This window comes from Glossina fuscipes, unplaced genomic scaffold, assembly GCF_014805625.2.
Source record: "Glossina fuscipes isolate IAEA_lab_2018 unplaced genomic scaffold, Yale_Gfus_2 2, whole genome shotgun sequence".
In the NCBI taxonomy this organism is placed as follows: Eukaryota; Metazoa; Arthropoda; class Insecta; order Diptera; family Glossinidae; genus Glossina; species Glossina fuscipes.
The window spans coordinates 3,085,859-3,111,338 of record NW_023998416.1 but is presented as its reverse complement, the minus strand read 5'-3'; the positions used below and the strand labels follow the sequence as shown (position 1 = coordinate 3,111,338).

The following is a 25,480-nucleotide window of genomic DNA, read 5'->3' as shown; positions in this document are numbered from 1 at the left end:
AAAGAACATTTCGTCAAACATTTCACGACATTTACTTTTGCTTGCGTATACGTATTGGTCGATAACATGATGTCCTTTCTGTGGTGCGGCATCACTGTGTAGCTTCCATGTGGAAGCTTTTTATGCGGAAAACTAAACCATTACATTTTCACGGAATTTTTTTAGAAGTGAACTTTACATCCCTAAAGGAATCTTACGGAAAATATTAAATTCATCGCAGGAGATGTATATTATTTTGTTTTTTAACACCCAGAAAATGTTCTCTTTCCTTCTCAAAGGGTTATGGCCAGAAAGAAGTCGAGTGGCCACAGTGTGGCAGTCATCTCGGTATTTGTTATGCCTTTACCGCCAGAGCACTCATCATAGCTCTGACATAGTGTGGTAAAAGTTTGCTGAGATTCGAACTGGCGAACCCGGTAGTTGCAACTCTTATGTATTCGTTTATGCGCCATCAGCTCGTGCTTTGCTGTCTGTTCTGCTTCGCTTATGATCGAAAATATTTTCGTGCTGACTTTGATGCAGTATCTTCATCGTAAACGTCACCAATTTTTGTAGAGGTCTCCGAACGGAACATGGGCTCGGAAGAGAAGAAAAAATCCAAGAAGAAATCTTTGATGAGTATACCTACGCTAAGCAAAGGACAAATACATACTTCAGTGATGGTTATAACAAACAAAAATGAAAAATTTAATGCACAGCTTAAACGAAAAGTGCGAGAGCATTAATAAAACGCGATCATTTTTTCCAATCGTTTCGTTACCAAATTAGGCAGACGTGTCTCAAAAATATCTCATCTTTATAATAGAACACAGTGACCATTATGTTTCGAAATGTCATTTTAGTACGGCCAACTTGCGAAAAGCTGCTTAAGAGAACTGAAGTTCCGGATCTTTAATGGTTTGTAGCACATCTAACTCCAACATCTTGATAGTTACCATATTGGCCGGTAAATGATCTAATAGTTCACCATAGTTCTCCAAAAAGGCAGTAAGCATCATCAATTCCTTTTTTTCTCACTAATCAGACAGCTGCTTAGCGACGCTTTTTACCCCTCGTCCACTCGACAAGAGTCATTTAATTAAAAGCTAAACTACCTAAATGAAGTAAACAAAGTTGATCCACGCGACAATTACATGGGATCTTTTAATAAGAGGCGTCATTTTATATAATAATGCCATTATTTCTCGAATTTTACAGGCAGGCGGCACTGCTTCTTTGCGTACCTATACAAATGAAAATGAATTTCATCACTGAGCACAACTTTGTTTAAAAACTCGTTACTCTGTATATGCATTCTCGCCATGCAATCAGTGAATGTCTCACGAATATATTTGAAAATCTCCTGGTCTCTGCCTCTTAGATTTCATTGCAGTGACAATTGCTAGCTGGTAGTTCAAAAGTCTGACCACTTTTAAAATGGTATCTTTCGACCCATTCAGTATCTTTAGGTATATATTTACCTGCTGCTTGTTCTATATTATTCATTAAATATTAATTTTTGTTATTCGTCCTCTATAATGGTTCCGTTTCCTTTCAATATCAACCAAGCATTATTTTTCCTCTTATATTTTTCTAAGTATGCTCTTTGTGTGTCATTATTATGTCACCAACTGGTCAGTTAAAAAGAGTTTTGTCTGTTTACATTATCGTATCCAAACTGCCATAATAATATGTAAAAAGACTGACATTACGTCGTTAGTGCTTAAAAAGTGTATGGGGTCAGTAACATTATTATGCCAGCTAGCAGACAAGGCAGCTGTTAATAAACTTATTTGAGAGCAGAAAAGGAAAAGGAAGAAACATGAAAGTAAGAAATAAAAAAAAAAAAGAAATAAAAAAACCGGCACACAATTTCATAAGTGTTGATCGTCTTTTAGGCATTTATTTGCCTTAAGAAATTTTAAGTGAGTTAAGCGAAGGAGTGTAACAGATTTCAAATTAAGAATAAATATCTAAAAGAAAAAGATTTTTTAAGGAAATAGAATACAAAAAAAAAAAAAAAAAAAACGAAAAAAAAAAAAAATATTTTTATCTTGTTTGCCTGGGGAATTGCTGGGCAGAAGTTGAATAAGTAACAACAAAAAAAAGAAAAAAAAAAAAAAGAGAAAAAAGCATAAAGAAAAGTTCTAAAAAGCAGAAGAAGAAGTGAAAAGTTCAGGCAACTTTTCTCATCAGTTTCCCTTTCCACTTGATAAGAAATACATAATAGATAATTTTGCTTACAGTATTGTTGTTGTTGCTCTTGTCTTTCCTTAACCTTTCGTAAGATATGCAATCATAATAATAATGAAAATAGTAAATAATTTCTTTGCAAGTGTAAGAAAAATGAGCAAAGTTTAAAGGTCTCAATATAAATATAATCGAGACACGAACAAAATTCTTTCTTAAGGTCACTGAAAAGTCAGTCGGTACTGAATCACTTATAGCAAATAAGAAAATAAGAAGGACGAGACGTGTTTGCCTTTAGCTGAAGCACAGATATTGGCAGCTTTTCAAATTGTATCCAGCACTAGAATCTTTTGCTTTCAATTATTCTTAGTACATATTAAAGCTTTGCCGGTTTATTGGAGAAAAAAATTTATTGTTTTTTCCCCAACGAAAAAAAAGATAAAATTCGAAAAAAAGCTTAAGGCAACAACTGAGTTTGGATTATGTACTGTTGATTAGATTCAAACAAAACGGGGAAATTTGTCTTAAAATTAACAAACATTAAAAATATATTTAGTTTTTTTTTCTTCATTCGTTTCTCTTGCATGGAAATGCTGTTGTCATCGTTCTAATCATCATTGTCATCACAATTTCCTTCTTTTGACAAAATGCAACAAAATTATGTCCATCCTTTGTTTGATATGTTGAACGACCGTATCTAGTTATCAATGTCAAATGTACAATAGACAATGTGGTTGTTGTTTCGCCTTTTTTACTAACCTTTTTTTTTTTAAGTCCTTGCTTAGTTGGCATTTTCGCTCCACACTTTACCTTATTTCCTGACAGTTTTTGTCATAATTTGCGGTTGTTTTTGCGATGGGTTTCTTTTCATTATTATTATTATTTTATTTTTTTTTTATCTCAGTGCACCGAGCGTCTCTTCTCTACAGTATGTCATTGTCAGCGTCATGACCATAATTTTGTTTTTTTTTTCGGGTTTCCCCCTTTTGTTGTTGATCACTTGGTTTTAGAGTTTATGTTGCCCCAGTGTTTTGTACGGTATAATTGCTAAACGTTTAGCATTTATAATGAAATTGTTGTAAGTGTGCCTTTGTGTATGTATGTGTTTATATATATATATATATATATATATGAGACGGGCGAAGTAGACAAATGGTATCAACAGCTGTTGTTGTTAACCTTTTTATACGATGATGTTATTGTAAATTTTTTTCTGCTTTTTTTTTTCTTCTCTTATGTTTGGTAAGCGCATTAAGTTGTTGTTGTTTTCCATTATAGTCCGTTCTCGTTAGGATTCTACAAATTAAATGGATGTATGCATGGGTGTAGGAATTTTTGGTAAAAGTGTGTGTATATTGTTGGTTACGATGTCAGAGATTAAGATGTGTTGTTCACATTTTTAATTGGTTTAAACAAATGTCTGCTTTTTGCTCTTTAGATTGGGTTTTTACAAGTTTATTTTTTTTTCTTTTTATTTATCTGTTTATTTATTTATTTATTTATTTATTTTTTTTTTTTTTTTTTTGTGAATTTTCAATTAATCGTTTTCGAAATGAAGCCTGTTTGTCTTGTTTAATTATGGATATTGAGAGAACGATTAACGAATTTGCACATTTTATGCCACAGGTTGCACTTTGCATCAATGCTTGTGACCTTTTAAATTTTTGCAAACAATATTAACCTTTGTTTTTAATCGAGATATAATTATTTTAAAAATCACCCAAGTTTCGAAATACTTTGACGAAACTTTGTAGTCGTTTTTAATAGCGCACACGTTGGAAGCGCAATGATATAGACAGTTTTTTAGTTTTTTTAAAAAAAAAAGACCATTAACATTCGGATCCAGTCACTTTTTATTATACCAGACGACTTCATTATCATATCATTATCATGAGCTAATCGATTCTGGACATGTTTCTTGTGTTTGTTCATGTATTTTGGCATTCAACGCAGGTGTCGGTATTTTCGAAACTTTGTACTGAAACTTGGTGTACGTACATCTACAAAGTGTAGACATCTTTTCGCTTCAGAGCGATGCCCACTAAATATGATTGCATTGAGATTTTTTTATTATCACTTTTCATATATCATCATATCGCATTATTTTGAAAAGATCCTATGGTACAAAAAAAATTGCAAATTTTTATTATTATTTTTCGGCAAAAATTGTTCAAATATCGAAAAATGTCGATGGTATTGGATCTGAATTTTTAATATTTTTGGACCAACTACAATGCAGGTTTCTTTCAAGAAAAGTCATTTCGGAGCGGAAACTATTGCTAACTTCTTAATTTTATAGACGAATAATCGTTGCGTATACCGTGTTTGTTTTTTTTTTGTTTATTAAATTTCCGATGACTTTGAGTTTTCTTCCTCCATTTCTTCTGCGCAGTTATTTCATATGCTCAACACTTGAATAGTATTCGAATAAAGTCAATTGGATTTTCGTTTGTTTCTCTCACCGTCATATTTAACAGTGAAATGGAACTTAATCACCGAAATGCACGCAAAATATACAAAAGATTGAAATTTTTTTTTTTTTCTATTTGCAAATCCTGCGTGCTTAGCAACTATTAAAGTTTTTTTCCAAATTGTAGACATCAAAAAAAAAAAAAAGTCAACAGCAAACATTAAACAGCTGCCAGGGAACACACATTTCGAATTCAAATCGCATGTCATTTTGCCGGCACACGCACACGCGTAAGTTTTGAAACTAAAGCCTATTTGTCTTCGAGGCCTCAGTAAAACCAAGCATACACAAATTCAGTGAGCAAACAATATGAGGGCTAACGAAACCCTCGGTAAGACTGTTAAAAAGTCGCAAACAATCTTTTTATGGAAATTTTTTTTCAATTTTTTTTTTTATTTCTTATTTTTCTTTTTGCTTTCACTGTTTCTTTAACAGAGCCTGCAAATAAACATGGAAAACACACGTCCACACACTGCACAAACAAAATCAACGCACAAATTTCGGTCTATGTATGTGGATTTGTAATGGTGTGTATTACGTTGAAGCCTAACATTGTAACTAAAACTTAATATGTGAAATTCTTGCAAAAACGTATGAGACTTTTTTGAATGGCTAAGAGGACGCGAGAGGGAAACAGCAATAGACAAAACTGAAAGTGTATAAAAAAAAATTAGATGGCATAGTGCCAGAAGCTATGTAAAAAATATGCCAAAGACACTAACATTCATATGAGTCCGCATCAACCTCTCTACATAAAAATATTATTTATTTTGCTTTTCTACCATTTTTCTTGGGCTAGTTTTTGATTACATACATATGCGTATATATATATATATGAATAGATATTCATGAATATATGCATAAATATATTCTTTGAAAATAAATACAAAATTTTCTGTTAATGATACTGACGAAAAGAAAATAATCTCTCGCCATAAAGTAAAAAGGAAAAAAAAAAAAAAAAACATCAAAACCGTGTACTTCATAATTTGGCAAATAAGCGTAATAAGTCTAAGTACTAGACTCTTACTAATAAAGAAAAAAATTTATGCACAAGGTATTACGTGCTTAATATTGAAGGCTTTTAAAAGGTTAACAAAATTTTTTATTTTTCTTTTAAATTTAAATACTTACAACTAACTAATTTAAGGTTCGGCGTTCTTAGGTGTTATCCGAATATTATTTAAGAGATTTCCTAGTAAGAGACTTGAAATTAAAAAAAAATAAATCTGCCTGAGTGACTGATTAAGGCAAAGGTTCTCGATTAACAATTCAATGGTCTTGGGTTCAAATCTCAAGTGTGCGGTAAAGGTTCGAACAAAGCCTTTAGCCTAGAGATGCATGGGCTTTAAGACTTTTGTCTTAGATTTTATTTCTCTGGCAAAATTAATAAAAATAATAATAATAATAATAATAACAAGGAAAAGAAAATCGTACAAAGTGGAAGGCATTTTGTTTCTGATTTACAGTTTGACTTAAACACAACAACTGAGGCACAATAACTGATTATTTAATTCCGTTGGCCGTATTGCCATTGAGTTGTGATTAGCATTTTCATATATTTATTTATTCATCTCTGGTTACAATTTTACATATTCACAGCCTTATTAAGCAACACTCTTAAGACTGAATAACACACTTATAGAGATTATTAAAGCATAGCAAACCTAACAATTTTCAGTTTCAAAATAAACATAGTTTTGATGAGAATATTTTTCAGCTTAAAGTATTAGCAAAGTGAAGTTAAGTCTAAGTGTTAAAACTATGACTTCATATATGAAAGAATGTCATGAGGCATGAGTCTATGTAACTAGGTTAGTTAGATCGTTCGTTATAAAGTAGTACGTACCGTAGTGAGATTCGAACCAGCAATTACCGACTTGCCAGTCGCGAAGTCTAGCCATTGCACTATATGGTTTGCCAATATGTTTATATTCTGAGAATGATTAAACAGGAAGTGAAAGTCTGCACGTATAGACCAAAAGGCGAAGCCTACTTGCGGTCTTTCGGCTTAAAAACCAAACATCAACGAAAAAGAAATCAAAATTTGACAAATGTATTTATTGGACGTTATATTGTATGGCTACTAAGACTTCCGAATTCCTCTTTTATAAGAGCTTTTACAGTTTGCTCGCTTTTCCCGATCACCCGAAAGTCCGGTTTTTCGAATCAGATTCGCTCTCGAAGAATTTGAGGTTTCTAGCTTAAATTTTATAGTTTCAATATTTTTGAAAAGAAATGACAGAGCAAAACTCTAAATCTCGCGCCAGATCGAGCAGAAGCACTACATTTCGTCTCTGGTATTCTATTTCCTACACACAAATTGATAAAATTACTGTAATAAACCCGATAGCTCGTTTAATCTAAAATGCAATTAGATTTTTTTCATTTTTTAATATATCAAAATTTTTGTAATTCTTCTCGAGGGTACTCTTTCTCTTTTCTTTTTCTACCTTTATGTCGCTGGAACATGAAAATTTTTGCATTTATGTCACTGAAAATTGCAAATTATTTTAAAACCGTTTTATTTCAGTCAAGAAGAGTAGTAAAGACGAAAAAAACAAAAAAAAACAAGATGAAGCAAGAATTACATACATATGAATATAAAAAAAAAAAACATACGGTTTTATGTAAAACATACCTACAGAGAGTAAACGATAAAAATTATAATAAAAATTTTTTAGTTATGAAAAAAAAACTTTTAACACATATGCAAGCGGTAAGGTAAACAAATGAAATAACACTTTCGTGTAGCAAGTGAATGCGATAAACGAGAAGGTGGTGAAAAGCGCGAACTATTGAGATGAAAAAGGAATTGTTGGAATAAATTGCGAAATTTTACTTCGACAGCAGCAGTAACTTTATAAGAATTTTTCATTTTATTGTAATCGTTTTATAACATGCACACGTATGCAACCTGTTAAATAAACAGCGACACAAACACGCTCACGTATATTGTGCATGCAAAACTTACCAAAAATTACAAACATATATATATATATATATATTTATATGAATATATGCATATAAGTGGTAGACAGAAAAAAAAAGGTTTAAAAGAAAATGCCAGAAAAAATAAAAGAAAGAAAGAAAGAAAACATTAACGAACCAAATGGATGTTACATCTGCGCAGCATTACAAACAACATGATTTTCGGTTTGGATGCAGGCATTTATATTTTTATACGTGTTTGCTTTGCTGTTAACCTCTCATAATGTATTATGTTTTGATAGCGAGAGAAAATGCAGTTGCAATGTTTGTTGTCTTCTCATGCTATCACCGCAAGTTTTCATATCTTTTCTGTACCTGTATGTATACGTACATGTGTATATGTATATGTGGTAAATTGATTTATGAAATTCCTTGTAATGCTCAAATTTACTGAATACTGCATGTAGTTTAATTCAAATTGTGTTAAATTATTTGAAAAAGCATTGCAGAAAGCATTGAAAATTGAAGAGGAAAAAGAAGAAGAAAAACAAAAAAGTTAGGAAAAAGGAAAGAGAATTTAATCGAAAAATTGTTCGCATATAAATGTGTATGTGTGTGTGTGTGTGTGTGTGTATACAGAAAATTTTTACTGACTATCATGGCAATATTTAAGTTCGAAATTCTGGGAAAACTTGTATCATATGACAAAAAAATGGTGAAAATGGATTTTTAATTGCCGAATAAACAATATTTTTGGAAAAAATTTCATTGTTAAAATGTTCTCTCGCCCCTTCACATATGTGATAATATTTATGTTATTGATAATGCCTTAAAGTGAGCATATTTTTGTTTGCATATTAATTAAGCAAATATTTGCATTGTTCTTTTACTTTCTGTGATAGAATGGAACAACAACGTCCACAATTGCTGATCATATCGATATCGTTATTATATTGGTTTCGTAACACTGCCGATTGTTGGAAATTTGATAGTGGTGGTCCTGGTGCCTTAGGTCCTGGTACCGCACCATTGATCCTTACACGTCCGGCCCGTAGTCCATCAGGTGTAATAGCGGCTCGTGGTCCATCGCCTATTATAGCTGGTGCGAGCAATAGCAGAGGTGGTAGTTTCGCGGCCCTCCTCCATGCTCAACAACAGGATATATTATATGCGTGCCCGTTGAATAGCATGTGCCAATGTGCCGGACTACCCAACGAAACGTCAACACTGATTGAGATTAATTGCAACGAAGTCGAGTTGTATAAATTTCCAGGTGAGTTAAATCCACAAAATTGTGGTAATTAATGAAAAAATTTACCCGAATCATTCATTACATTGTAACATATATTACAGAATTTAAATTTAAATTAAAACGAAAATGAAAACAAAAAAAAAGGAAAAATTAACGATATTGTAACGAGCAGGTATAGTGTAAATAATTAATTGCGTTATGCGTACGTGCAAGCATGCACATTGTTTGTCTGTTTGCTTGTTTGTTTGTTTGTCAACTTTAGGCTTTGTTGGATTGCACGAACATTTAGGAAAAACATATACACATAAGTAGAAGACTTTAGTTGTTCATGAAAATGATGGCATTGGCGTTTGGTGGTGTAGGTGTGTGGGTTTTGTTTATTTGTATACCTGCGTGCTTATATGGTGGTAGACAACATGCTAAAGCTTTTATGCGGTTTGTGGAAGTAGAGACATGCGGATATGTATGCTTGCTCGCTCGCTTGCTTGCTTGCTTGCTTGCTTGCCTTTCATATCACTCGCTATAATATCGTTTGAACGTTGTTTTGTAAAACGTATATAACTAAATACATTTACACACTTAAACTCCATCTCTATAGTAAAAGTCTTTTTTTTTTTATTTCATATGCTATATATGTTTGGCTGAGTCTATGTGTATCTATGTATGTATGGTCATCAAGCCAAATAACGACGACACAAGAGATGCTGCAAAGTGGTTTTTATGGTTGATTGCGCTGATTGCGGCGACAACGCAATTTGCTTTTTGGTCTTTAAGGGTAGCACGATAAAAACGAAAACGTGTATACAAAAAAATACATATACAGAATGCACATAAATACCAATAAACTTTAGTAGTGCATAAGCGGGTTAATGAGCAGCGATAGATGCACAGGCAAGTAAGGCAGGCTTGTTTTAAATATATTAACATTGAGGATTGGGGATCGGTCGGTGCTTTTCATTTCACTTCAGTTCCATTTGACATTTTAATAATATGGAAATGTAGGCATTGTCACTCATATGTGTGCCTTGACGTGCAAACCGTGCAATTAATTTGAATCCAAGACTCAAACTGTGTTCAGTATTTAGTTGATCTTTTCCACGCTATCAAAGGAAAATCGTAAACTAAATTTGTCACTTCGTTCGCAGCATTCAAAGATGTGCGTTAGCAACCAACACAAATCATAAATAAATTCTCACCAAACATGAGAGATTCTGATTTAAATTAGATTTCTATGTATGTCTCTTTCTAAAATTCACAAATCCCGAAAATTGGTCTTGATAGTGGAAATTTTCTACACAACAAAGACTAGCATTAGTAGTAGTAGTAGTAGTAGAGTAAGTTTCGAGGAAAAGTCAATTCAAACAACCATTTTTTGGTGATAATTTCAGACACACACGCATACGCAATTGCTTGGCTTTAAACATACTTTGTCTTGAAAATATGAAACATCCAAAGCCGAAACAATTTCATTCACAAATTTCTAAAAGAGACAGAGCTTATTAACATACATACAAATACCATACATTGAAGAAAATATGTGCAACAGCTTGTGTTTATAAAGACACAATTGTGCCGCGACAATGATTTTAACATTGTCAGCATACATGTAGCCTGTTTATATGTATGCATGCTCTATTTTTTGGTAACTTGCTCGAGCATACTTTAAATGCAGGCTAATCAAAAAAATTCGTAGAGCAGAAATGATAACTGACAACTGCTTGCTTATAGCAGCTGCATTCGTGCCGAGCTGATTATGGTCACGTTTGCATAAAACCCCGATATGCTTGTAGCAATCTTCACGTTAATGATGGCCGTTATACTTTGTGACACATTTTACGAACTCATTTAACTATTAAGTGACTGTCTCAGTTTTAGCTTTTTATTCAATTTTTTATGATGAATTATGAAATGATGAGTAGGTCAATGGACGGACGAACAAGAATCTTTTAGTGAGCAATTTAATTTGGAAACTATGACACTTACTTACTATTATTGTAAAAACAAGAAAACTTAACCTAACATGAAAAGTCTCTTTTTCCAATGGGGAGTATAAATTAATTTATTCTTCAGTTGGTTCTTCTGTAAGCCTTTTCAAGTTCTTTCTAATCTCCTTGGAGGATCGGCAATGCATATGTCATTTACCTTTGTTCATAATCATTTATTGTTTAGAGTAAGACGCCTTCCCTTTTTTCCCAGTAAGATTGAATTGCTGCTTGGTATCGAGCCGAAAGATCTGCAGAAAGCTGAAATTACTACCTGATCTGCGACAAATCGTTTTCTTTTGAGGGGAAAAGTTTTCAAATATTGTATTTCAATATAACCTTGATTCAATTTTCATAGATATATTATTTTTACTATAAAAATAGTCATTGTTGCAAACTTATGAACCAAAACTCCTAATAACATTCGTGGTTTTCCTTCATGCTCTACCAGCACCAATGTGTTGAAATATATCCAAGCTATACCCGCAACGGCTGGCTAAATATAAAAAAAAAAAAAATAAATAAATAAAAGATAAATATGTAGAAAACATGAAGTAAATAAGAGTTTTTTTTTTTTTTAAATTTATATACACAAAATGGGAAAGTTGTTTCCTTGACCACTGTTACTGTGCAGATTGCAATTATTCACGCAGAAAAACAAATCCATCATATACGAGTGTCCATCAGTTGATTTTAGAGAAAAAGGTATCGATTTTTAATTTTGTTTTTTTTTTTTCGAAAAACCATTAGAGAAAGAATTGTAGGAAAAAACATACGATTGTCATTAAAGCATTTTATTTTGGAGCATTTATATATATTATATAATAATAACATAAAATAGACCACAGTTAAGGATGTTACAACTATTTGTATAAAGCATAAAAGCGTGCCACAAAATCACTGAAATGAAATGATGTTACTATACCCAATGCGTTCAATAGATATTATTTCTTGCGATTTGCACTGGCTTCAATCAGCAACACATTGCCTGCCCGAGCAGACTTTCCATCCTTTTGACAATACCAAAAGATTAAACTTTAGGTTAATCAAATGGTCAATCGTTTCCGAATAGACTCCATATTCGGGCAAAATGATTAGAAAAGTTGTGGATAGCTTTGTAAAAACGTTTTTTTTTTTTTTTTTTAATAAATTTTTTAATTTTATTCCCGATGTACTCTACTTATATAACTACATTCAGGAGAATTGAGACGTGTTATATCAATCATTGAAGAGGTTTGTTTGTCAAGTTTGTCAAAAGCTTCACTACGCTTAGAGGAAAGCTTCAGAGGCCCTACAAAGTATTTATATTCTTGACCAACATCAAATTCTCAATCGATTTAAGCATGCCCGTCCGTCCGTCCGTCTGTGTAACGTCTGTTGTGAGCATTATGCTGGTGGCAAAAATGAATCTATCGACTTTAAATTTGGCAGAAATATTATAAGTTTTGTCTGCAACGCACGAATACAGAGTCACGTAAAGAGAGGACACGTCTGCTATTCAAAAAGAATAAAAAATTGATTTTATGCTCATTGCTCATGAAGTACCGCAGATAAATCTACAAAAATTTTGGCGTACATTTTACGGGCAATGCTGTAGTACCTTGACAAAAATGTAGAAGAAAGCTTGAATGCCCTCATAAAGTATATAAATTCTTTGTCAGTTGCAAATTCGGAATGCACTTAAGCATGTCCATCTGTTGATATGTTCATCAGCTGTGTAGTAGTAGTCTGTAGTTAACATTCTCCCGTTCGCAAATATGAAGATATCACACGCCTACAACGCCCAAACCTCCATATAAAAAATACTATCGAAATCTTTGCTTTCAGTGTTTTTCGCTTGTTACTCGAAAAGTACAGCACGTACATCGTACACAAATTTTCACAAATTTTCACCGAAAATAAAAACAATCAGCCGCGCCCACCCAATATTATGGGGGTATGAACCACATTTTTTTAGTGTTTCTCACGACAGCGGTGATGGATGTAAAAGATTCGGTCACGACCGAGTATAATTTTCTTACTTGTTTTTCTTTTTTTTTTTTTTTTTTTGTGAAGATGACCGGCAATGTATAGATATATTATTAGTACTTCGGCATGAAAAATTCAAGTGATAAAGCGCGATAAAACCTTATTCATAACTACGCGTAGCAACTTTTCGGTTATTGCATGTAGAGGGTAAAGAATATTAAAAAATTTCAGTTTATCTTTGTATTTAAGTCTCGTCTAAGCATTTAAACAAATAATTTATTTAGATCATATTTTTTTGCGAATTAAAATGATTTTCTTGCGTTTGTATATAAATATGTATTGAAAATAATCACGTTGCACCAGGATAGGCACTTCAGTCTTCAGTGTTTATTTTCCTTTTTCTCTTAGTGTGAACTAAAAGTGAAAGGTAAGTAGTGCAAAATAAGTAGATAGACATTTTTTCAAAAAAGAGAATGACGATACGATTATTTAGTTTTGATTTTTTGCCGGCATCACTGAAAAGTCTGTTTTCGCTATCATTCTAGTAGTATCTACATTGAATATGGAATTATTATATGAAAAGAAATAAAGCAAATATTCATCAAAATTTATTTTGGCGTCGTCAACGTGCTAAGGAGGGCATAAAAACACCGAGTATTTTGCCAGCTAAGAATCTTACGATTATAACCTACTAAATGGTATTATCACTCTTAAGATTTCTTAGGCTTCTTTGTCAATGCTTTATGCTGAGCGTATGTTTCAATTCTTAATATTTGTGAACTGTTGTAGATCTTCTGTAACATTTTTAGCAGTTCAGTCTAAAATATTTGATTTGTAAAACCGAACTTAACTCCGTAGTGAAAATCCCAAACCAGTCAAACGTATAGATAAACAAGAAATCCTTAACCGCTGTGAGGTAAATGCCGCTCAAATTTTGATCCAGTACAGCTGGCTTGCTTGTAAGTGAATTGTAATAATCTGTTGCGATCGTCGCCCATTTAATCCTCTATCACTGACCGCCGTTTACTGTTTAAAAAATGAAACATCTCCGCGTCCAAGTTGCAAAACGTCGTAATTTTCGACGAATTTAGTACGCCGGCGTATTTTGAACTAAACGTAAAGACCATTGAAAGTTGGAGAAATCGAGTCATTTTTCTCACCACTTCACATATAAAACCGGATTATAAAACAACAAAAAATTTTGCAATTTTTGCAATTTTTCATACTTCTTCTCAAAGGGATGGCAAAGTCGTCAAAAGCAAACTTCTTTGTATATCGAATGAATGCTTAAAATTTGAATGACAAGGGACCACATGCCCCAAACTTCCCTCTTATAAATCTGCTTACAAAAAATAAGGTTTTATATGGAAAGCTGGCTTAATTTTTAGCATTTATTTTTTATATAATAGTAGGGATCAACTTTTGGTATTTTGTAACAAAAGTACTATACGATTATAACGTTTCAGCTTGTTTGTATACATTTACAAAAAAAAAAAAAAAAAAATTCATCATTGCGTACCAAAATACGTTCCTTCGTAAATTCGTAAGTTTTTACCTTTTAAAAATACTTTTCAGCCACAAGGCTCTATATCTATATTCGGTAAATTTTTGTAAAACTTAATAACATGTATCGTAGATGCTACTCTTGACGACTTAGACATAGGTGTCTGTCTATTGATCTAGATGTTTGCTAAGATGTTTGCTAGATGTTGGAAATTTCATTTAGATAATCAAACTTGACTTGAAGCTATTTCTTATTATTTTGTATGTATTTGTTAGGTTTGAAAGTGCGGCAAATTAGTTCATAACTCTGCCCATAATTAGAAAGAAACAGATAATAATTACTTTTTTTAAATTTTGATCACAAAATTGTTGCTGCTTTGTTTACTTTGTATAGTTGGATGTGATCTCAAATGTCAAATTATTTTCGAAATTTAGGCTATACCCTAGATCTCCTATACCTAGAGGGACTCGTATAAAACGGCAGAAAAACTGTGATCATATTCGTAGAACGTGAGGCCCGCATAAGACATTGAGCGGATGAGAGGGACGTTACAATTTTATTACGTTGCAAGTCCGATAATTAATATAAGGCTTGTAGAAAATGTAATGTGTATTGATCAATTTTAATACATTTCCGGTGAGAAAGTGGAAAGAGGATCCATAACAATTCTATTTGTATATAATCTAAGTGACTCACACAACAGTGATTTGGATAACAGGAATCGAATTGCTAGTTATAAAGACGCGCACTGTATATATAATAAGATAGACTATATATATATATATATACACAATCTATTAGTGGGTATTAATGTATTCGACCCAAGCCTTATTTTATTTCTTGTTCCTCGTTAAAGGAATGGTAATGCAAACTCAAGAGCTCTTAAAACAATTTGTTTTTATTTTCTGTTCCTTATTTTTCCCCTTTTTTTTTTTTTTTTTTTTTTTGTAGCTTATGCATACAATCCTTTTGCCATTTTTTCTCAAGCATTTTGGCCAACTTAGTTTTCTATTAAACCCTTTTAAGCTTTAATATAAACTTTCTTAGTTTCCCTGACTTTTCATACTATTATTGTTGTTGTTGTATTTTTATTTATTTTTTTTCTTTATAAAAATTTTCAAAATTTTTCCCCTTTAACCTTGTGCCAGTCAACTGACAATAATCATCCCTAACCCCAATCATGTTGTTGTATATATAAACGTTAAATTCTTTAAATATATTACTTAACATTTGCTTTTGGACAAAACAAAAAAAAAAGAAAAAAAATACGTATGTTTTTTTTTTTTTCACATTTTATGAGAAATTCAGTATACCATGCATGATTAAATCTTTTGGAATATGTATACATGCACACACACACTTAACTAGAGCACATATAAACATATGCTCTTTGTTGGCTTTCGTTTCCTAATAGCCTAAATGAAGGAAGGAAATTTGCATAATTACCTGGTGAAGTCTTTTTCAACTTTTCTATGAATATGCGATGGATACGTGCACTGTTGAAAAATTCAAAAACGAGGCCAAACGTTTTCTTAGAAAATTGCTTAAAGAAAGTAGGTGTTAAACATGTAGACACATTTAAACATTCATTGTTAGCCAATTATTTAGCACATTTAAGCTCTGTATCTACGTGTGCTGAGAAAATGAAAAGCAAAAAAGAAACGGAAACGAAAATTGAAATTTTCTCATAATAACCACCACCGAAAGAAAATTTACACTAAAAAAAGAGAAGAAAAACAAAACTGAATATAATATATTTACGATTACGAGTACAAACTTGCGTTTAGTATGAAATTTTCTCTTATATATTCGTTAAAATTAATTCAATAAAGAATTTCTTTAAAGACTATCTTTTTTATTTTTTTTTTTTTTTTTTTTTGATTAAAACGTTGAGAGAATGTATTGGTCTGGCTTTTCAAGACTTTCATATAGTTGCTTTTTCCTTGACTTTCTTAAACAATATTTTATTTTTCGTTTAAAAGCTCGTTTAATTTTCTTTTCTTACACATTTTAATATTTAAACAAACACATCTCTTGGTGGTATTCTAAATATTGTTTACACTTGAACGCAGACACGTTCTTTCACAATATGTCACCACAATTTCCGCAAAACAGATGAACATGAATTGTTTGAAGCAAAATAAAAAAAAAAAAGAAGTAAATAAAAATAAAAAAACAAAAATGAAAACTAAAACTAAAACTGAAAAAGAAAAGACCATCGTCATCATCATCGTCATGAGAGTCAAATGGGCACATCATTCTTATAAAACCAACCATGATACACTATGCGCCACGCTTGAATAAAACAAAGACAAAAACAAAAACAAAAACAATATATGGCAATATATTAAGACCCATATAAAGCATTTAACACATATACGTGCATATATATATACACAAACATAAACACGTTTTCATATGGAATGGATAAGAAAAACAAAAAAAAACATAGGAGACATCCTATACGTTGGCAAGAGAGCAAAACAGAAATAGAAGCAGAAAAAGAAAAGAAAAGAAAAGTAAAAAAAAATTCGTTATATTCATTATTCTAGCTTTTATATAGGAAAGAGCGCGCCTTACTGAACAGGGTCATACAATGTAATGAACATAAGCAAAAGTAAAGGAAGTTTACAACTTCTGATGTTAAATTTTGCTTGATATTATTTTTTCCGTTTCATATCCGGCAGGCAGCAATATAGCAAAAGTAAAGAACATTTGTTTTGTGATGATGTTTGTAACCAACGGAACGAACGAACGAACGAACGAATGCTACTGCGAGCGACATCATAATATCTCAATCAATCAATCAAGCAATTGGCTGAACTTTGCAGCCTGCGGCTGTCGGTCTCAATGCAGGTGCGGAACTTCTTAGCATAGTAGGAAAACTGTTGTACAATTGTTCGCATTTTTTTTTTTTTCCGCGAACGCAAATCGCAAAAAAAGTTACTTTATTGCAGGGTATTTCAGTTTCATCGAGGATGACCGTCGGCGTCTTTCGACTCTGCATTTCGACTCTCTGTTTCGTGTCTAAATCATTGAGGTCTTTGCTCTATATCGTGTACATTATGTGTCACAGTTTGTTAGTTAAGAGACAACACCAAGAAAAGAAGAAGAAAACTAAAGACTTTCTTTAACTTTCTGTAATATGGGGAAGGCAAAAAAAAAAAAAAACAAAAAACAAAAAAAGTAAAGATAAAATAAAACAAAGCGAAAAGTAAGAGTAAGTAAAGAAAAAGGAAATTTTATTTCTCTACTAATTGCTAAGGCACTATATGTGATGATTCAATGCTTATGTGAGCAAATGAGTGCAATAAAAGCTGAACAAAAGAATACCGCCCGGAAAATCTCAACTTAATTCGGTTGCTTGTGCGTATAAGCAGAACATTGTTGTCTGGCTTGTAAATGATTTCCGCAAATGCTCTTTTGAAAAAAAAAAATAAGAAACAATTTTTTTTTTTTTTTTTTTTGTAACTTAATTAACAATTCTAACAACTCTAGTGTAGACTTAATGCAACGGGTGACTTGGATACGCGGCAAAATTACGCTCATTCATTTATTCATTCGTTCATTCATTCAAGGGGTCAAGCGTTACAATGTGAAAAAAAGTGCGGGAAACAAAATTTAACAAAAATTTTATTTTTCAACTTTCCGTTCAGCAAACAAAGTTACAAAACGGCTTAGAGGGTAAAGTAAAGAGAACAGATATTCTTTTAATTACTGGCTGCCAGCTAATGAGGAAATTATCAGAAAGAAAGTTAAGGTTCAAATTTATGCAGCCTTCCTCTTAGTTTTATTATTATTATTTTTTTTTTTTTTCTTTTTTTTTTTAATTTATTGCCTTGATTCTATTTTAAAGCTTTTAGGAGATAATTAAAATAAATTTTTAATCTCGTTTTCTCTTTTAAGAAATTTTCTCGATAATTAACTTAAATTAGAAAATGTGGGTGAAAAAACTATTACGCTCGCGAGGACTGATGGAGCATTCACATTAACAATTCTATGTTACACCATTTTTTTTAATCATTTGTCCTTCGCTTGATTATAAAAGAGCGACGTAGATATTTTAAATATCAATTTAAATTTAAAATGCAATTGTATATCCAACGTTAATACTGACATTAGCGAAAACGCTTTTGATTTTGTTGCTTTATGTTAATATTTCTTGCTTTTTTCTTTGGCACGCAACACGTGCTTTGACCAAAAATTCAATATCGTTGATTAGGTTATTGATTTTTACCGTTATCCGCATAATAAACGTCCGATGATTTTCAAGTTATTCATCTATATGAATGTATACCGACGATGGAAGGAATATTATAAATGATATGCACTATAGCATCATCTTGTTGCATGTTGGCACTAGTGCTGCTATTGCATACTTTACCTTCCTAGTGTTGTACATTGTATTTCACTCTATTATGCGCCTTGTTCTGACTAAAACAAGCAATCGGTGAAATGTGTGATCTCTCAGACTTTGAAGCGACTCGTGTAATGAGAGCGGAAACTGTTTAACGTTTCACGAGCGACAATATCCACGACACAGACAACGTACACAAAATATAGGAAAATAGTATCGTAGAGAAAGAATAATGGGCCAAGTCCTAAGTTAACTGATAGAGACCCAGGAACATTAAGAACGATTGTGGCCAGACAGCATACAAATACCGCGGCAAAAATGTCGCAAGGACTCAAAGCTCATCTAAATAATATGCAACAAAAATAGTACAGCGGCAGCCATACAAAAATTAACATTTAGGGAAGAGCTGCAATTGCGAAACCTTTTATATAAGTGGCGGCACAATCATTAAATCTGGACACTTGATGATTGCAACAAGATATTACGGTCCGATAAATTGTTTATATGAAAAAACCCCAAAAGAACAATACGAACTACCTGCTTATTCCAGTCAAGCGTGGGAGAGCCTATGTTATAGTTTCGGCCGCTATATCATGGTATTCAGCTGATCATTTTGTTTCCATCACTGACCGGATTACTCCGATTGAATATCGCGACATCCTTAACTATGAAGTGGTTGGCCGAATACCGCCATATTCCAAGATGATAATGCGCCGATACAAACAAACAAAAAGAACCTGTCTTGTATTGAGGAGCATCAGAATATCATCAAACATCTTCACTTGCCAGCGTAATCGTCAGACCACAACATAATTGAATCGGTGTTCTAGGGTGTTTTAGAACGGAGTTGGAACAGCAGTTTCCCATCTCCAACATGATTGAAGCAATCGCCAGATGTTGTGGCACAAGAGTAGGTCAGGATCCCGTTGAAAACTACTCAGATATTCTACAAACCTGGTTCGCGAAGAGCTCCAACGTCGGCAAATGACGGCTCGACACCTCATTAGTCTTGTGAGCATGTCAGGCGTTCATATTATTTTATCGCCACGATGTAGTGGGATTTTTAACTTTTTCAATAAAAATCCGCTGAAAATCGCATGCAACTGCTTTTTATTATATCAATTCACTCAGAATGATATTTTCAATCAGTTTATGCCCCTCTATTTTGACATTGTGTCGCAATTTTCGAGATATTATATATTTGGCTTTTTTCGGGCATCCAGCACATTCTGAATGATCGTTTAAAGTCGTTAAAATACAAGACTTGCCAAAAATAGTGTTTTAATAATGCAAACGAATCGGAATTTTCCACTGTCTTGCGGCTCTTAAAAGAAGCTTTACTAAAACTGCTGTAAGCCGGAAATTAATCATCGATATAATACGAGATGACATTCATTGTTCAATACCGGGAATTATTAACCGATGTTGTACAACATTTAAGTGAACTTTCCAAGTTTCCTTATTCTTTTTTTTTATTTAATTTTTATAATAATTTTGTTAAATGCTTCAAAGTCTTAAAAAAGAACGGTTTTAGTTTAGCGAAGATCTAAACCCCAATGAGGAACTGTCTTGGTAGCACTTGTCTTCAGAGAAGAATATTTATGAATAAAACTTTATTATCAATAATGGTATTCTTGTTTTGGGCAAGAAGTAGGGTTTTCCGTCATAAGACGACGATGTTAAGAGATAAAGAAAATTTTATTTTTTATATATAGGGCATAAGCGCTATCAAAATATTTATACATTAATTGTATGCCTAACAAGGATGTCAATTACTGTTTGAAGTGTTCACGTGTCCGAGTCTGGTCGCAGACTATCTGTTTATATGCATTACACATAACACATATACATGTAAGCTTTAAGTAAATAAATCTCACTCACTGGTGGGCTGATTAAAGACTTAAAATCAAACGGAATTTGTTTGTAATCGAATCAGGAACATTTTAAACGAAATTTTCATCACTTGCGTCTATTAAGTGATGCGTTCTCTTTGTCAATAACCACTTCTTTTTTTTTTTTAATAGATATAAGTATTAGAGTAAGCATCGAAAATTGAAATATATTTGAAATTATCTCGACTTATGCTAAATGAAATGAAGCACAATTTAAAATGTTTCGTTTTATTTTAACTTTTAAAAATTAAAAATTATTTGAAGAAATTTGATTTATTTTTTATTTTTAATGAACTAACGAACTGACGAACTAACTTGCCACAATAACCTCTACTTAAGTGAAACTTTTATGCAAAAAAAAAACGAACTGAAAGCGAATTTTGCATTCGATTTGAAAATTTCGAAAAGTTTTAATGTTACACGTCAAATGTTAACCAAAGCACATACATGCACGCATTTAAAACCTCTACCATTCATCCAAAGTATTCTATTATTTTAATTAGTTTTCTCTCAGCCTGGGAAAGTAATTTAAATTCACTGAAATCAAAACGAAATGCAACAATAAATAATCAAAAAGAGAGAGAGAGAGAGAGAGAGCTAGATAATAAATGAGAGAGCGAATAAAGCGCACAGAAAACATAAAAACAAAAAAAAGGGGAAAAGAGATTAACCAAGAAATCCCAGTAAAATTACACAAGAACATCAACAACAACAACAAAAATGAAAAATAAATAAATAAATAAAATACAAAAAATACATTTTTGTACATTTAAAACAAGGCACAAAATGAAATAAAATCTCAACAGAAATGCACTAAAAATTTCCGAGAGCCAAACACAAAAAAAAAAAAAACTAAAAGTTGTTTTAAATAGAAATAGAAATAAAACGTGCTTAAGTAGAGCGTGAAAATTAAAGAAGCCACTTAGCGTAGAAGAAAACAAACGCCAACCGACTATCATGAACATTAGATTTTGTTGTTACTATTACTTTTTCTTTTTTTTTTTTTTTTTTTTTTTTTTTGTTTTCTGTAAAGAATATGCCTTAAACAACTGGAAATATTTAAATGTTGTCACTGTTGCAAATGAAAAACGAAATTTTAACAGAGCATGTATTGTTTTAGTTCTCTTCTTTTATTCATAGAAAAAAAGGGGGAAGAACAATATCTATTATAATCACTCCGATGCTGCAGTTTTCCGCTTATGTACGCCTTGTACACGAGTGTATTATTCCTTAAAAGGCTATGAAGGTCAAGTGTTGTAAAGTTCCTTTAAAAATATGGTCAAGCGCTATAAAGCTTGCTTAAAAATATGAGAACTGGAACACTTTCCGGTGCCAGCTGTTCCTTTTAGTATGCTTGATGGCTGTAGGGGGACTTGTGAAGTACCCTTTTCTTTATGTTGTAGGAAGAGAAATTCGTGTATAAAGTCCTTCTCGCCTTACTGTAGCACGTTTCACGCCGCTAACCACTTAAGGATGCACTGATCCATTATACATGACTTTTGCATCCAAGTCTTATATGGATTTTAAGTAATTATATCTGCGGTTTTTTTTACCTTGTGTCCGATCACCAGGTCACAAAAGGAATTAAAGTTTTTTCCTCATAGTTTTTATGACTTTGCATTATATTTCATATTACGGACCTATCGTCATAAATTCATTTCCCTCATAAAAAATTTCGCAACAAAATAATAGTTGTTAAGTCAAGAAAGTTATAAAAAAGGAAAGATAAGCTTGTAATTGTCCTTTGACTTGTATACCTTGTACATTACTTTTTAATGCATAATTGTCGATGCGTACAATTGTTTTTACGATAAGCGTTCCAATAAAAAGTAAGCCTTTATTTATAAGGCAAAAAGCTCTAATTTTTTAATATTTTATAACGAAAATTGATCTACAACAAAATTTTTGCACAAAACTTCACTGCAATAGATTCCGGCAACATAAGTTTAATTATTCAATAAAACTGCATATAAACATTCTATTATTATTATTATTATTATTATTATTATTCAATTTCGCCAGAGAAATAAATTCTAAGACTAAACTCTTAATAGCACTAGAATCTAAGGCTATCAGCTTTTATTAAAAACTCTACCGCACATGAGATTCGAACCCACTACCATTGACTTGCTAGTCGAGATTCCTCGCCTTCGGCTACTCAGGCTGATATAAACATTCTAATGGAGGCTTTTACAGATAAAAATTAATCAATAATCAAGCTCAACGTGAATCAAAAGATAATTGTATTCAATTTGAAGAATGGCAGAGAGCGTTTTGGACTCCTTAGGAAACCCCTTAGGTTTCCATGAAAAATGACTGTTTACATGAAATAAATCGTTATGACGAAAATAGGCGAGGACCAACAAAATTTTTGGCAAGTTACTTCACATCTTACGCAAGCACTCGTGTAAGGACACCAATGAAATAATTGCTTTCACATAGAAACAAGGTACAATCTTCGATATTATATCACGAGTATATTCTAATATTTTTTTTAATTTTCTTTCGAAATTCTTGTTGTAATAAGTGAATTCCTTTATGATCTGTTGCCGAAGACTGGTTACAAGTTTATGCTTTTTTCTTTAAAGGGTCCAATATTATCGATTAGATCTCCGAATATGAAAAAGTTAAAAAAATTCGCAAAATTAATTTGAAGTTTGCTTATGATTGCCTTTTATGTTTTGACGTCTCCGTGTTATTGCTCAGAATAGTGTCTTACCATATTTTCATTACGGTAGAGGAGTATTCTTGACTAGCGTAAATAGTGAAACGCACTTAACAATCTCTGAAAACTTTGTTAACAAGAGTAAACTTGGTCTTCGGTCTTCTACTTTTGTTCGGTTAAATTAAAGTTGACACTAGAGATAGTTTAACAAACAAGCAAAGAGAAAGGAATAGTTTTGCTTTTCTTCTTTGATCAGGATGTCAAACTTTTCGAAACTGATAAACTTGGTCCTTACTAGCGTCTGTCCGCACCACATGTAAAAAATAGATAAATAGTTCCCACAGCTATTACGGGCTAATTTCTTTCATAAAATATTGAAAATTATTCTCACCATGTAGGAGCTAACAACTTTAGGCCACATTCAGTTTTCCCTCATTCTCTTTTTGGCAGTGTTAGAATTTGAAAATTATAAAAATGATCCTGATCTGCAAATCAAAAAAAAAAGAAGATTTACTTCCATTGTTTAGACAGTGCATACGTATACACGTAAGTAGATTTTGTGTTTACTTATGCTTATATAAAAAACTATAAAAATTGCAGATGCCTTTAAAGCTTACCATGATTTATCACATGACTCAATAAGTCTGCTATTTGACATATATATGGCATGGTTGTTGTCAAGGCCATATGACTTCTGTGGTACTACCGCCCTTCAAATTATACATGTGAAAATCTCATGACATTCTGACGATGATATTGCAAGTTGCAGTTGTTTTTTGTGGAAGATATGAAGGCGTACCTGGTTTGCAAAAAAAACAAACTTTTGGCTTGCTTGGTCATTTTAAAGACAATCGCAAGAACACTGATGATGCTGAACGCTCTGCTGGCCCGAGCTTGACAGTTGTTTCAGAAAATGTAGAAAAAGTGCACAAAAATGTTTTAGTCGGCTGAACAGTGAAGTTGCGTAAAATCGCTGATGTCTTAAAGCTGTCAGAAGGCACTGTGATCACTATTTTGCTTGAACATGTATCCATGGTAAGGTTCTGTTCAAAGCGGGTGGCGCGTTTGCTCACTGTTCACGTCAATGTCAGAGCGCTGTTAAGGCGAAAAAAGGGGCTTTTTCATGCGATATATGACAACGCAAGAAACCTATGAGTTCATCGCTGAACTGCAGAGTTAAACCGGCAGTTAGCCGAGTAGACAGAAAATGGCAAAAATCGTCCAAAGCTAGCGAGATATAAACAGTGTTTGCAAAGAAATGATAGCTTGTAAATCAGTTGTGGCAATGTAATGAAATTAGAAGCATGTCTTATGCTATTACATCACAGCGATCTCTATACAAATATTTACATTACATGCTGTGTGCACGTTTTAAAACATTATCATTCTTATGGGTTGTAATCATATATGAGACGCGAGAATCCAACTTTACCTGGGAACTTTAATGTTGTTAGGGATTCTTCCTAAGAGCTGCAGCGTTGCACATAAATCCAGAATTATGAACAGCGATGTGCGGCATATGGTTGGCTTTGCATATTTTGCACACATTGCGTTAATAAAAAGCAAAGCAAGCTTTTGAGCTCGTAGCAGATGATAATATAAATGGGAAAAGTTCGTTTAGTGCTCTTTAGTTCGTTAATTCCTCATCATCTAATTACGATTTTTTTTCCTAATCAATAGAAGTAAAGAGAGCAAACTCGATTACTGCTCATTGACTTTGTCTGAAGTACATTTTTTCTTTTTTAACGCAAGAGGAATAAGGATATGCTAGAATTAGATTAGTATTGATTTGGCTGTTGATAGAATTCGATGAATAATTTTAATCTTAGTTTTAAAAGCGAACACTTAAAATCCGCTTCACTTCAACTGAATTTTTGTGGCGACGTGGTTATCGTTGCGATGTTATTGAGGAAAAATTTCCGTATAATGTTATCTACCAATAAGAAGATATTAATTTATAAGTTTGGCCAAGTCTCAACAGTTTGTACAGAAGAAAGAAAAAAGCAAACATACTGTAAACAGCCTTTAACTTATTGGTTAACACACATCTAGGGAAACGTGACTACAGTTCAAGTTCTTTTACTGTCCATCACCTTTTATACATGTTTTTCTATAACGTTCACAGGATAATAAACATAGTAATGGTCGTGACGGTGACGATGGCAGTAAAAAAAATCCAAATGTTCTTTTTATATATATATATATATATACATATATATTTTTATTTCACTTTGCTTACATATATGAATAATAACTATTTTGACACATGTCGCTCAAGGCTAACTGATTG

At 32.4% G+C, this 25,480-nt stretch overlaps 1 protein-coding gene across 2 annotated transcripts in view; it reads left to right on the top strand.

The window, feature by feature from the left end:
- Window positions 1-25,480, top strand: part of LOC119632801 (chaoptin) — a 163,217-nt gene that overhangs the window by 97,867 nt on the left and 39,870 nt on the right. For both annotated transcript variants that reach the window (XM_038025917.1, XM_038025916.1), the window contains exon 3: window positions 8,473-8,843. In XM_038025917.1, the coding sequence (XP_037881845.1) occupies window positions 8,473-8,843 (371 nt within the window). The remainder of the gene's footprint in view (window positions 1-8,472; window positions 8,844-25,480) is intronic.